This window comes from Phalaenopsis equestris, unplaced genomic scaffold (genome assembly GCF_001263595.1).
Source record: "Phalaenopsis equestris unplaced genomic scaffold, ASM126359v1 Scaffold000084, whole genome shotgun sequence".
NCBI classification, from domain to species: domain Eukaryota; kingdom Viridiplantae; phylum Streptophyta; class Magnoliopsida; order Asparagales; family Orchidaceae; genus Phalaenopsis; species Phalaenopsis equestris.
The window spans coordinates 1,292,756-1,304,861 of NW_018164526.1; the positions used below are offsets into that span (position 1 = coordinate 1,292,756).

Sequence of the window (12,106 nt, forward strand, 5' to 3'; positions counted from 1 at the left end):
AAAATCATTTAGATATAGATTAAGTTGCTCGATAATACTATTCATTAATCCGATCAATAATGACTCAATTATCATGATATGAAACGAACCCGAACATTACTCAAATCATCAGAATGACAATTAAATTGAACTTGAGCATAACCACTCCATTAATCATCAAATAAAGGATCAGCTCTTTACCAAATCCCCTAACATCTACTCCCTAAACTGCACCACCTCCCCCCCTCCCCATCACCCAACACACTCATCTCCATCCCTATAAACCCCTCCTCTCCCCTCCCTCCCCCCAACTCCATCAACAACCAAACCCCATCTCCCACCTTCTTCAAACCATGAACTCAACTGAAGCTGCTGCTGCACCTTCCACTTCCATCACCGTCGGCAATGGAAGCGCAGACGCGGCGGCCGGGGCGGCAAAGCCCGCCGCAGCTCCGCCGTACAGAATCCGCCTGGTCAGGTTGGTGAAGAGGGAGATGAAGAGGCCTGGAGGATGGAAGAGAAGCTTGGCATGCTTTGATTTCTTCCTGAGGTTGCTGGCTATTGCGGCCTTCGTTTCTGCAGCTGTATCTATGGGAACTGATAGTGAAATGCTTCCGTTCTTCACTAAGGATTTTCAGTTCTACGCTGACTTCGCTGATTTTCCTTCTTTGATGTATGTCTTCCAATCCTGCTCTTTTCTTAGGGGGGTGGTTTGGAGAGAAAATATTCTGTCCAGACCTGATGTGACCGTTGGTGGTTGGCCGTTCGGATGTGCGGATGTCCGGACTGATTATTTTTTCCGTTATAAAGGAAGTGAATGCATTAGGATTATACATATAATGAAATTCTCAATTTGAATTATTTTTGTTTTAAAAATGTGTTTTTGAGACAATTACATACACATTTCTGAATTCTTATATATATTTACATACATATCTAACACAAACTTTTGTCGCCTGGACTACATGAGGATAATAGCGTGGATCGCACCACATTGTTGGACTCATGTCCCAACTTATAATCCTTATTAGCCATTTGGGATTATTTTTGTTTTTAAAAAACCTTTTTTTGTGGCATTTACATAAATATTAAGGAATTTCTATGTATTTACATATCTAAGTCCTAAACTTATAGTTTTTAAAATTCTACCTTCATATTTTTTCTTATATCACATTCAAATTACCAATATTATAAATATACCTTTTTCATGCATGGTTAAGATGACATATATATAAATATTTAAGTTTAGGATTAAGATATTTAAATACATAGGAAACCTCTGGTGTTCAATTAAATTTTCCTTTTTTTTTTTTTTTTTTTTTTTTTTTGTATTGCATATTATTATTTTTTAAATATTTTATTTTTAAAAACACTTAAAACAAGTCTGATTTATTTTTAGTGATTTTAAAAATAATTTAATTTTTTTAACACGCTTGATAATTATGTATTTAAATATTCAACTCTTAAGCTTCATTTTTTACATGTCAGTCACTTTGTCTATGCATGAAAATATATATTTTACGATTAAAAAATTAAAATAATAATATTTTTAATATGATATTAAATTAAGGACTTCCGTGGTAGAACTGTAAAAAAGTAAAGTTTAGGTGTTGGATATGTAAATACGTAGGATTTGGGTGGTATGTATGTGTAAATGCCCCTATTTTATATTATTTCAAATTAAAATATAATAAAAAAGAAAAATAAAAGATTAAGAAGCGATTCTGAATGGCTCCTTAATATTTCAGCTTGTGTTATGTTGCAGGTTTTTTGTGCTGGCTGATGCAGCTGCGGCAGGATATCTTGCCTTCTCCCTTCTCTTCTCCATTTTCTGCATCATCAAGCCGCTCCTCACTTGCCCAAGGCTCTTCCTCCTCACATTTGACCTTGTAAGCTTCATCATATAATAATAATAATAATAATAATAATAATAATAATAATAATTACACATCAAACACCTATACTTCAATTTTTATATTGATAACACTTCATATATGGACGAAAATATAAATTTTATATTTAGACTCTAAAATAATTTTTTAAAAGAAGAAGGCATTAAGCGTCTGTTTGGGATAGTTTTATGTCTGGTTTGCATTTCAAATAGCCACCATTGTTCTGTTTGGGGAACTGCTTTCTAGAAATTTTTGTGGTGAGAAACTATTTTTTCAACCTGACATGCTAAGAAATTATATTTGTAATTCCCACCACAATTTTTTAAGAAATTAGTTTCTCAAACACCGCTTTACAGCAACGAATAAATTTTTAATTAACAATATGAGAATTAAGTATGATAATGATAAAAAATGTTTGTGTGATATAAAATAATAATTGCAAGTTTATATTTCTGACTAAATGTTCTGTTGATTTTATCATTTATTTTTAATTCTGACACAATTTAGCAGTAGATCTCCCAATCTTCAACCAAAACATTGGTATTTACATATCTAACCTATAAACTTTAAAATTTACAGACATACCAACTAATGCATGAAAATGATTTTATTTCCTGATGTGATATGAAATATCTGGATATTCTGAATATAAAACGTACATTTTGTGCTAAATATGTAAATACATAGTAATTTTGTGGTATATATATAAATAAATAAATTACTACTATCGTATAACAAAAGTGCATGCAGCTGGGTGTTGCTTTAACCATGGCCGGAGCTTCGGCGGCGGCGGCCATCGTCTACCTGGCGCATGAAGGGAATTCAAAGGCCAACTGGGTTGCTTTCTGCATGAGGTTTCAGGGCTTCTGTCAGCAGTCCAGTGGAGCCATAATAGCTTCCTTTGTTGGGACTATTTTACTAATGCTCATGGTTGCTTTATCTGCCCTTTCTCTAAGAAGGCATTAATGGGGGATTTGCATTTTGCATTCATATCATATGATTTTTATTTATTTGCATATCTAGTATCTAAACTTTGATGTTTACTTATATGATATTTGAGTGCTATCATAATCATGTCAAGATAGCTGTGAAAGATGTGTGTTGATTTGCTTGAAAATTAAAGTTTGAGGTATTTTTGATGTGATGTTAAGGATTTGTGAGGGTTAAGTATCTAAACTTTGATGTTTACTTATATGATATTTTAGTGCTACCTTAATCATGTCAAGATAGCTGTGAAAAATGTGTGTTGATTTGCTTGAAAATTAAAGTTTAAGGTATTTTTGATGTGAGGATTTGTGAGGGTTGTATGAGTAAATAGTGAGATTTTGGTGTTGGATATGCAAATGCATGAGAATTGTGTGGTGTATATGTAGATGTAAATCCCCCCTTAAGTTTGTCTATTTAGTTATTCGGTGTTTCTTCGTGTTTTTCATGCGGTCTTTCATTGTGTGTTGTTGTGGTTTGAATGGGGGAAATGTTGGATAAGGATATTCTGATCGAAGTTTGATCATGAGGATGAGTTTTGTGATTGTTATATTTGCTTTGAGATGAGTGCAAATTATATATACAGTCAATGAAAATATGTATTGCACAAGTTTTTAAACAAATTCAATGACTTTGAGATCTGTCCTGATGAGAAATTTGATGGGGATATTGACCAAAATTTTTGCCTTTTAAATCTTGATTTTATATTAATGTTTTATCCATTTTATTTGGTGAGAGAAGTGGGAATGGATATGTTATTTTCCTTTTTTTTAATTGCCATGTAATATGTTTGAGTGAAGTGTTTGGAATTGTTTTATTTATAATTTATAATTGATGATGGTTTTTCCATGTGTTTTAATTTGATGAATATTAACTATTTTGGACTATTTATTGTAGGTGGATATTATATAAAGAACTTTTTAGCATAACAAGATAGAGATATATATTCCTCAATTCTTGGGATATTATTTAAGGGGTTTTGAAGTTTAAATGATGAATTTATGTGGGGGACTTCAATAGCTTCATCTCCCTAATTTTTTTTTTTGAAATGTGTGAAATGGTGGAGAGTTTGAAGTTATAGCACTGTTAGTTTGCAAGAAGTTATAGAGTATTAAAGTAATGTTGATGAATTTGAACAAAATTTCATAATTCTATTATCTTGTTTTGTCATAGGTTTAGTCCATTTAGTTAGTAATGGAGGAGATTAATCTTAGATAACTAAAACATTTTTGTTAACAGTTAGTGGTTGTGTCGTTCAATGGGACACCACAAAGATAGAGTAAGAGTTTACTACTTGGGTTAATTACAGGCTCACATGGTACTATATATTATGTGTATGTTAACTTTGGCTTATAGTTCTCATAGAGTTAACCATAAGAAAATATATGAGCTTTGGGAAGCCACGTGAGCATATGTGTCATGTCTTTATTATTATGATTTTTTTTAATATAATTGTATTGATACACTTGATGTGATTGAGCTCTTTATAAAAATAAGAAAATTTAAAATTATTATTCTGGTAAAGGACATCTACAATGTCAAAAAATAATCCATGTGTTAGTGTAAATAATTAAATGTACATCGAAATGCCAGAACCACAAGATCTGAGATGCTACAGGGGTCTGCTTCCATGAGAGATATAGCTAATCATACCTGCTCCTGATAATTTTTGTGAAGCAAGTGACCGATATCTTGTGGGGAATGAATGTGTTTAGCAAAAAAATTAGTTACATAAATGTATAACATGAATAATAAACATAATACAAAGTTAAAAAGAGCTTATGAGGCACTCTTTAGCAGTAAATGTACCCTCGGGGGGCAGGAGTCCACCGGCAGGTTCAAAGGTGTCGGAGTAGGTAAGGCTACAAGTGGTGAGGCAGTATGCGTGTCAACAACAATAATAGTTGCAACATGTGGGGGAGTAGATGCGGAAGCAACAAATGTCACAAGAGATGAGGCAGTAGCGAGTGCGGGAGTAGGTGTCACAGGAGAGGTGGTAACAGTAGGTGCAAAGGCAGGTGTCACAGGAGTGGTAACAACAGTGGGTGCGGAAGCATGTGCCATAAGAGGTGTAGCAACATTAGATGGTGCGCAGTAGTGGTAACAGTGACAGAAAGAGATAACCTTCTCTTCCTGCTACGGTAGGTGGTCTTCAGTGTCCCCATAACACAGGGTCTCTGACATGGCTGACCACCCGCACAACCTGTGACCATCTGCAAATAAAGGAATACACTAATAAGATTAGTACTAGCAGGAAAAATAATCAGAAGCAGAAAAAAAATGGTGGAATAAAGATAAGACACAAGTAACAGTTATGTTTAAAAATAGGAAAAGCGAGAGTAAAAAGTTATGCCTCTATACAAAAAAAATAAAAGACAAAAAAGTAGCAGTAGTAATAACTAATCAAAAATTACATATATTTGTTATTAAGTTTCAGCAGAAGAACTCGTCGTCGAAGATGAGCATAAAATTTCTTCTTCACTCTCATCATCATTCTCATCTATACCATGAGCAACCTCTTAAAAATTCCTCGTGGTATCCTCCAGTGCAAACATTTCATCGTTTGTGTCGCCCTTAATACAAAGATCTGGCATACATTTCTCATGGTGAATTGGTTCTATAGTACTATGGAGTTTAATAGTTTTCCTTAGTTTATTATTCATAACCACAACCCAATCAACTTTATCCCTTACTCTACCAGGGTATTGAAGGCAGTGTAGCTTGGTTTGCCCAAACAAATAGATCAAACTTTGCGTAAATTCTGTTTAATTTGACTTCAGTGATATCATAAGGCATGAGTGTTCGGGTTTTTCGATTCGAAACAGGATCGAACTACTAACAGTTGAACAAGTATACAATGTGGCTAAAATTACCTTGATATTGCAATTGAATAGCTTCGTCAAGTACACCATAATGACTAAACTCATTATCTGTGTGTGTTTCCATTAACAACGACACCACTGTTATATGTCTTCTTCCCTTCACATTACAAACTCATATGGAATCTATAACCATTTATGCCAAATATCTGTCATGTAGTAACACTGTGCTTAGGCCCCCAATTAAGATCTAGTAATATCTGATCTGTGATTCTGTTGGTTGTATTGTGAACCTATAACAAATTGAGATGCACTATTAGTGTAACTTTAAATGTGACGATTATATCACACACATGTGATTTAAAGAGTTTCTTCTGCATACGTATAATTTGAACAATATTGGAAATTCAGCTTCGACCTTCCTACTTATCTGAAACTCATCTTCCATTTTCAAACTGTCGCTAAATAATCTACTAACAACATTTTTATTTGTATTTTTAAATTAGTTAGTATATAACTAACATTCTCAATAATAAATGGTAGTATTGAGTTTGAGGACCGTGAATCTTACTATATAAATCACTAAACTCCATCACACTTCATCAGGACGTACAATGCGGCTGACTGACTCTCATTGTCAATTAGATACCGTGTATCATGCCTCCCTGATGGCTCACCTGATATTTGATATACGAATAATTTTGTCTGTGAAAGCATATCTCCTACAATATGAGCTCTTTAATGGCCATGCTTAAAATAATATGATCAAAAATTTATCATCTCTTGTAATAGGTATGCTTCACAAATTGATCTCTCAGGATGTGCTTTATTCTTAACCGTTTTTTATTTTATTTAAAAATCTGCATCAAAGATATTTTACATTGAGCATGGGGGTAGTTTAGTATGTAAATGCAGCTTACATAATAATATGTGAATACTCACATTCAGATGTCTTAACTAGTCAACATTCAATATTCCAGCTCACAACTCTCAGAAGAAGATATTGACTTTGATCAAGGGATCAAGCACCGACTTCAACAACGCGTGAAATATAATAGGTGATAAGCACTCCAAAAATATATGACAGTTTTAACTTTTCGTGCAAAATACTTTACCTATTCTCAAGTCAAAACAATAGCTCAAACTTGACCCACGACCACTGGGAAATTTTAGAGAATTCACCCACTCAAATATTGTCCTCCGTTGATCTGGTGTAAGAGAGTATACAACTTTGAGCTTTATTAATTTACCTCCATTTGTCACCTAAAGTTATGATGTCCTTTTGGAACACTCTTTTAGGTTCATTCTAGCTTTCAAATTATCTTTTGTCTTCTCCATAATATTTATCTTAGTAGAAATAATTAGGTTTGAATCCCTTCACATAAATATTCAACTCAAGTTCTTCACATGGCAAAAAAGGTTGATTTATTGCTTCTCAAAAGAACATTGGCAAAAAAGGTTGATTTATTGCTTCTCAAAAGAACACTGAAACGAACCAAACAGCTCCTTACACTCCAAACAATAGATGGGCAGCTGTGATGCCACCAGTACAAATTCTTCGACGTCATTCAAGAACTCATCTGTGATTATTTTTCATCATTGATATGATCTATTATACAACCAAACTCTCAAATTACAAATATTCATCTGCAACATAGATATAGCTTTACATACCAGTTGAACTATTATGAAAAATAAAAAAAAGTCAATACATATCAATATGTAGAGTAGATGATTATGCTTAATGGTTTGTGGGAGCTAATTCTACTCTAAGAAAGTGTCCTTAGGAACTTCTTTTAAGTAGTTCGCTTCATCCGGTGAAGTCAACACTACATGGTCAACCATATATAAGATTCTTCTTTGAAATTGTTTATTTTTAAACAATAAACCCGATGTATTCATCCACTTCAACAAACCAACATGAATTCTACTAATAACATTCCCATTTATATCGTCATTATTGTGAACAAGACCAGATGCATTCCTCCAATTATACCAACCAATTTGAATTCTACTAATAACATCCTCATCTATATCACCATCATTTTAAACAATAAACCAGATTGCGACATGCATTGCTCTGCTTCAACCAACCAACTCTAATCCTACTAATAACAATATCCATATATCACCATCACTTTAACAACAGACCCGATGTATTCCTCCACTTCAACCGATCAACATGAATTCAACTAATGGCATCACCTTAATGTATTTACACACCGAATACCTAAACTTCTTATGCATATTATATATATATATATATATATATATATATATATATATATACATACATATACATAAGAGTTAAGTGGTATGTATGTAAAAATTGAAGTTTAGGTGTTAGGAACCCTTATGTATATACATATACTTATGTACACACACACACGCCGAACACCTAAATTTCAATTTTTACATGCATACCACTAAACTCATATGTATATACATACCTAATATAAAAACTTCAATTTTTACATACATACAACGTCACCTATGCTCAATAAGATACAATGGAGAAAAAGGAATCATGTGATCCCACTTAGTGGGATAAAGGCTTGTTGTTGTCGTTGTATACCACATTACCTATGTATTCATACATATCACTCAATTTTTATGTATATACACACCTAACTCCTAAACTTCATTTTTTACATGCATACAATATATAAATGCAAATATTGGCGCGAATAGACTTACCTTCTTGAATGCTTTCTGATAGAAGCGAAGCGGAAGGATGAGAAATTCCGTAGTTTCAGTGGTCTCTATAAGCGTGATATGGTCGCTACCCTCCAAACTAGACTAATGACAACTGTATCACGAAGGTTTGTTCGGGAAGACGATGGTTTTGAGCAAGACCGAAAGGGAGAGAGAAATGGGAAAGGGAAAGGGGAAGCTTGCGAGAGTTCGGGCAAAAGGGGAGATCAGGAGAGGCGCTGAGCGCATAAATGAAATTTAGCCGGGCATGATGAGTATATTAGGTCATTTGTGTCGGATTTCAGCCTAATTTGTGTCAGAATTAGTTTAACGTTAACCGATAAAATTTTTTGCTTCGCTTTGTTGGACGCCACATCCGTCGCAATTCCAATTGAAATTTCTCTATATTTAGAATGCTTTTATCATTGAATTTTTAGTCGCAAATCAGACACAAAATCCACCGCAAAGATCAAAATTCATTATTCGCTGATTAACACCCGCAAATCTTACACTAATATTTGCATGAGAAAAATCTGACACAAATATCATATGCTAATTACAACATCTCATGCAGTACTCTAATCGTGGCAACCCACTTGCTTTCTTTTTCTCTTTTTATATAAATTTTTCGCAGATAAATAACACAAATCATTCTTTTAAAAGGCAATTTAATACTCTCTAAATTTGTATGGTTTCATTTTCTTTATACTTAATTAATATTTTAATCTCTTCGTCCGAGCAACTTTTCTTTAAATAAACACACTTATAAGCATTATCACACTAACATAATGTTCTCATGATTTGCTTGCCAACATCAATTGATGGCATTAACCCATCAAAGTTAATGTGCATGATTGTTGAAGTTCAAACAAATCATATGATGTTCATGATCTATATTCCATACATAGAGAGAAACTTCACTGCTCTGACTGCCCCTTCCAATGACTCATTCATAGACAAGATAAGTAATTTTTAAAGACCAAAATTCTAATATAGTAATATACTATTTTTAATAATTGTATTAAAATTGTATTATACATTACATTCAAATTTAAAGTAATGACATAACACGATGAATGTTTTGAAGTACAACTGAATTCATTTTTTAAGTTATTATTGATACACCCTCAATTAATTTTACCATTTGATATGAACCTTCAGGTATTTTTTTAGCAAGAAATGTTTCAATTCAAATTGAAAATCATATGGAGCTCCGCTTTTAACAAATTTTTACTTAAATTGGCTGGCTCGATGAGAAATTTTTTGAGCAAGAAATACTCAGTAGCATTGGCAGATTTTTGCCGAGTAATGAACTACACTGCGGAGCAATGATGCATATTGCAAAGTAACGACGCGCATTGTAGAGTACAAAATACTTTTTTGAGTGACGAAGTTTCTTGTATATATAATAACTTAATATTTTAAATACCGTGCAATGACGTATCTCAAACACAGTATACCGAAGGCTAGACGATAACTTCCAGTAGTAAGTGCTTTCGATCGTCGAACAAAAAATCTTTTTATATATGGACATTATATTCGATGAAACCATTTAACATTTTTTCCGGTTGTGAGATAAAGATTTATCTTCGTACTTAAAAACTCATAGTGAATCATTTTAACTGTGCCATGCCACTTGAATTTTTCACTCTCCTAACTTTTCTAGGTAAAACTATTTGATGTCTCATTTAGTTATTTTTTATCACATGTATGTGTGCTGGATGTCATATAATGCTAAAACATTAAATTATTATGCTATCAGAGTAAATTTTTTGACACACAAAAGTTATGTATTCCCCATATATTTAATTGCAATCTCCAACTACATTAAATACTACTTCAATATATCTATAAATACATATTATTATTCAAATCAAATTTTAAATTTCCATGTATTATTATATTTATTATTATTTAAGATACTTTCAAGCTGAATTAATTCACAAAAATCAACTCTTATTTTTGTTTGTGATTCCTATTTTTTAAGTTCAATAAAAAGTACATATTTTATATATTTGTTTTGCTAGCAATAATATAAATAAGCTTATAATATTTTTTATGTGATATGTAAATATAGAAATTAAATGTTTATTATATAAATACATAATAATTATAATAATTATGCATGTAAATGAATAAAAAGGGTATTTATATATATACCACCAAAATCCTATATATTTACATATCTAACATTTAAACTTTAATTTTAACATTTATGTCATCCAAAATTTTCATTTCACATAAAAAAATTTTAATATTGAAAAATCTAAAAATTAAAATACGACTTTTCATTTATAAATAAGATTATATATATATATATGTAAAAATTAAATTTGAGAGGTAAGATATGTAAATACATAATAATTGTAGGGTATGTATGTAAATCTCCTAAAAAGCAAAAAAATTGCAGGGCTAAATTCTCGGCGATAAAACCTCGGACACCGTCGCTTTTCCGCTCCTCGGCCGAGTCCGCGACATCGGCACCTCGAAGGATCGTCGACCTCCGGTGCACTGCGAATTCGGCTAATAAAGGGGAGCTAGGGTTTGCGGTTCTAGGGATTTGCCGCCGAGATGTCGAAGCTAATGCCGAACTTGGATCAGCAGAGCACCAAGGTGCTCAATCTGACTGTGCTCCAGAGGATCGATCCCTATGTAGAGGAGATCTTGATGACCGCCGCACACGTCACTTTCTACGAATTTAACATCGAGGCTAATCGATGGGTACGCAATATGAACTATTTCTTTTTTTTACGCTCTTCTCTTTGGGGCGAGAGTTTTCCGTTTGATACTTGATTAAAATCTTCTTGTTGTAGAGTCGGAAGGACGTCGAAGGCTCTCTATTTGTTGTAAAGAGGTAGCTGGATCTGTCGATTACTTTTTTTTATTGAGTATTTCATCTTTGCTTATCGTAATTTGTCATGCTTACTATAAATTTTGGTTTTTTTTTTCTTTTTTGGACTTTTGTTTCCTATTGCAGTTTTTTCTTATTGGAAGTTTTTTTTTTTTTTTTATCGCAATTTTGCTGCATTGAAGTTATTTTGCGGGGAGTGATTATGTTCTTTCTGTTCATTTTGTTGCATCTCTGCAGAAATACCCAGCCTAGGTTTCAGTTCATTGTGATGAACCGACGCAACACAGGTACGGCGTTTGAACGGTAACATTGCTTTAGTTTGAAGTGGTTTTGAATGTCAGCACATGTTAATTTTTTGGACATAATTTTTTCTAAGTTAGTAATTTGTAGAAGAGATGCTTACTTTATCCTGACATGTGTTATTGATTTGTTGTGGCATTGAGACTCTTGAATATGATGATAATTATCTTTAGTCTGTATGTTGAGTGCCTTATTATTATTATTTTAATAATCTCAATATAAATGGTTGTTAGCGTGCATGTCTACTGGGCTATTTGTTCAGAGGTTATTGTAGCTAGTATTAATGTTATTTCAGTAATTCATAACCTTATTTTTGACAACTCATAACAAAAAGATTATGGAACCTTTCAGTGCATTTATTTTCGCGTAGAATATTTGATTTTCAATTATGAGATCTTGAATAATAAAAAAAAAACTCTGTTTAGATGAAGTCTAATAGGAACCCAAAACCTTCATCAATTGTTTAAACTCAAAAAATCCAGTCAATTATTTCAATTTTTAAACAAAGTTTTTTTCTGGACTGGTTCCTTACAGCCCAACCCTACTTTATATGAAATGGCTGAAATGTGTTTATCGTTATAGTCTAC

General features: G+C 32.8%; 2 protein-coding genes across 2 annotated transcripts in view; both read left to right on the forward strand.

The window, feature by feature from the left end:
• The first annotated feature begins 332 nt into the window (after positions 1 to 332).
• Positions 333 to 2,837, forward strand: LOC110019853 (casparian strip membrane protein 2-like). The gene is made up of 3 exons (XM_020717709.1): positions 333 to 652; positions 1,745 to 1,868; positions 2,622 to 2,837. Exons 1-3 carry the CDS (start codon positions 333 to 335, stop codon positions 2,835 to 2,837), a joined length of 660 nt encoding a protein of 219 aa, XP_020573368.1.
• Positions 2,838 to 10,798: 7,961 nt separating this feature from the next.
• The window catches only part of LOC110019884 (mRNA-decapping enzyme-like protein), a 43,157-nt gene continuing 41,849 nt past the window's right edge, over positions 10,799 to 12,106 (forward strand). The window contains exons 1-3 of the mRNA XM_020717744.1: positions 10,799 to 11,089; positions 11,182 to 11,222; positions 11,457 to 11,506. Of these exons, the coding sequence (XP_020573403.1) occupies positions 10,940 to 11,089; positions 11,182 to 11,222; positions 11,457 to 11,506 (241 nt within the window). The 5' untranslated portion in view covers positions 10,799 to 10,939. The remainder of the gene's footprint in view (positions 11,090 to 11,181; positions 11,223 to 11,456; positions 11,507 to 12,106) is intronic.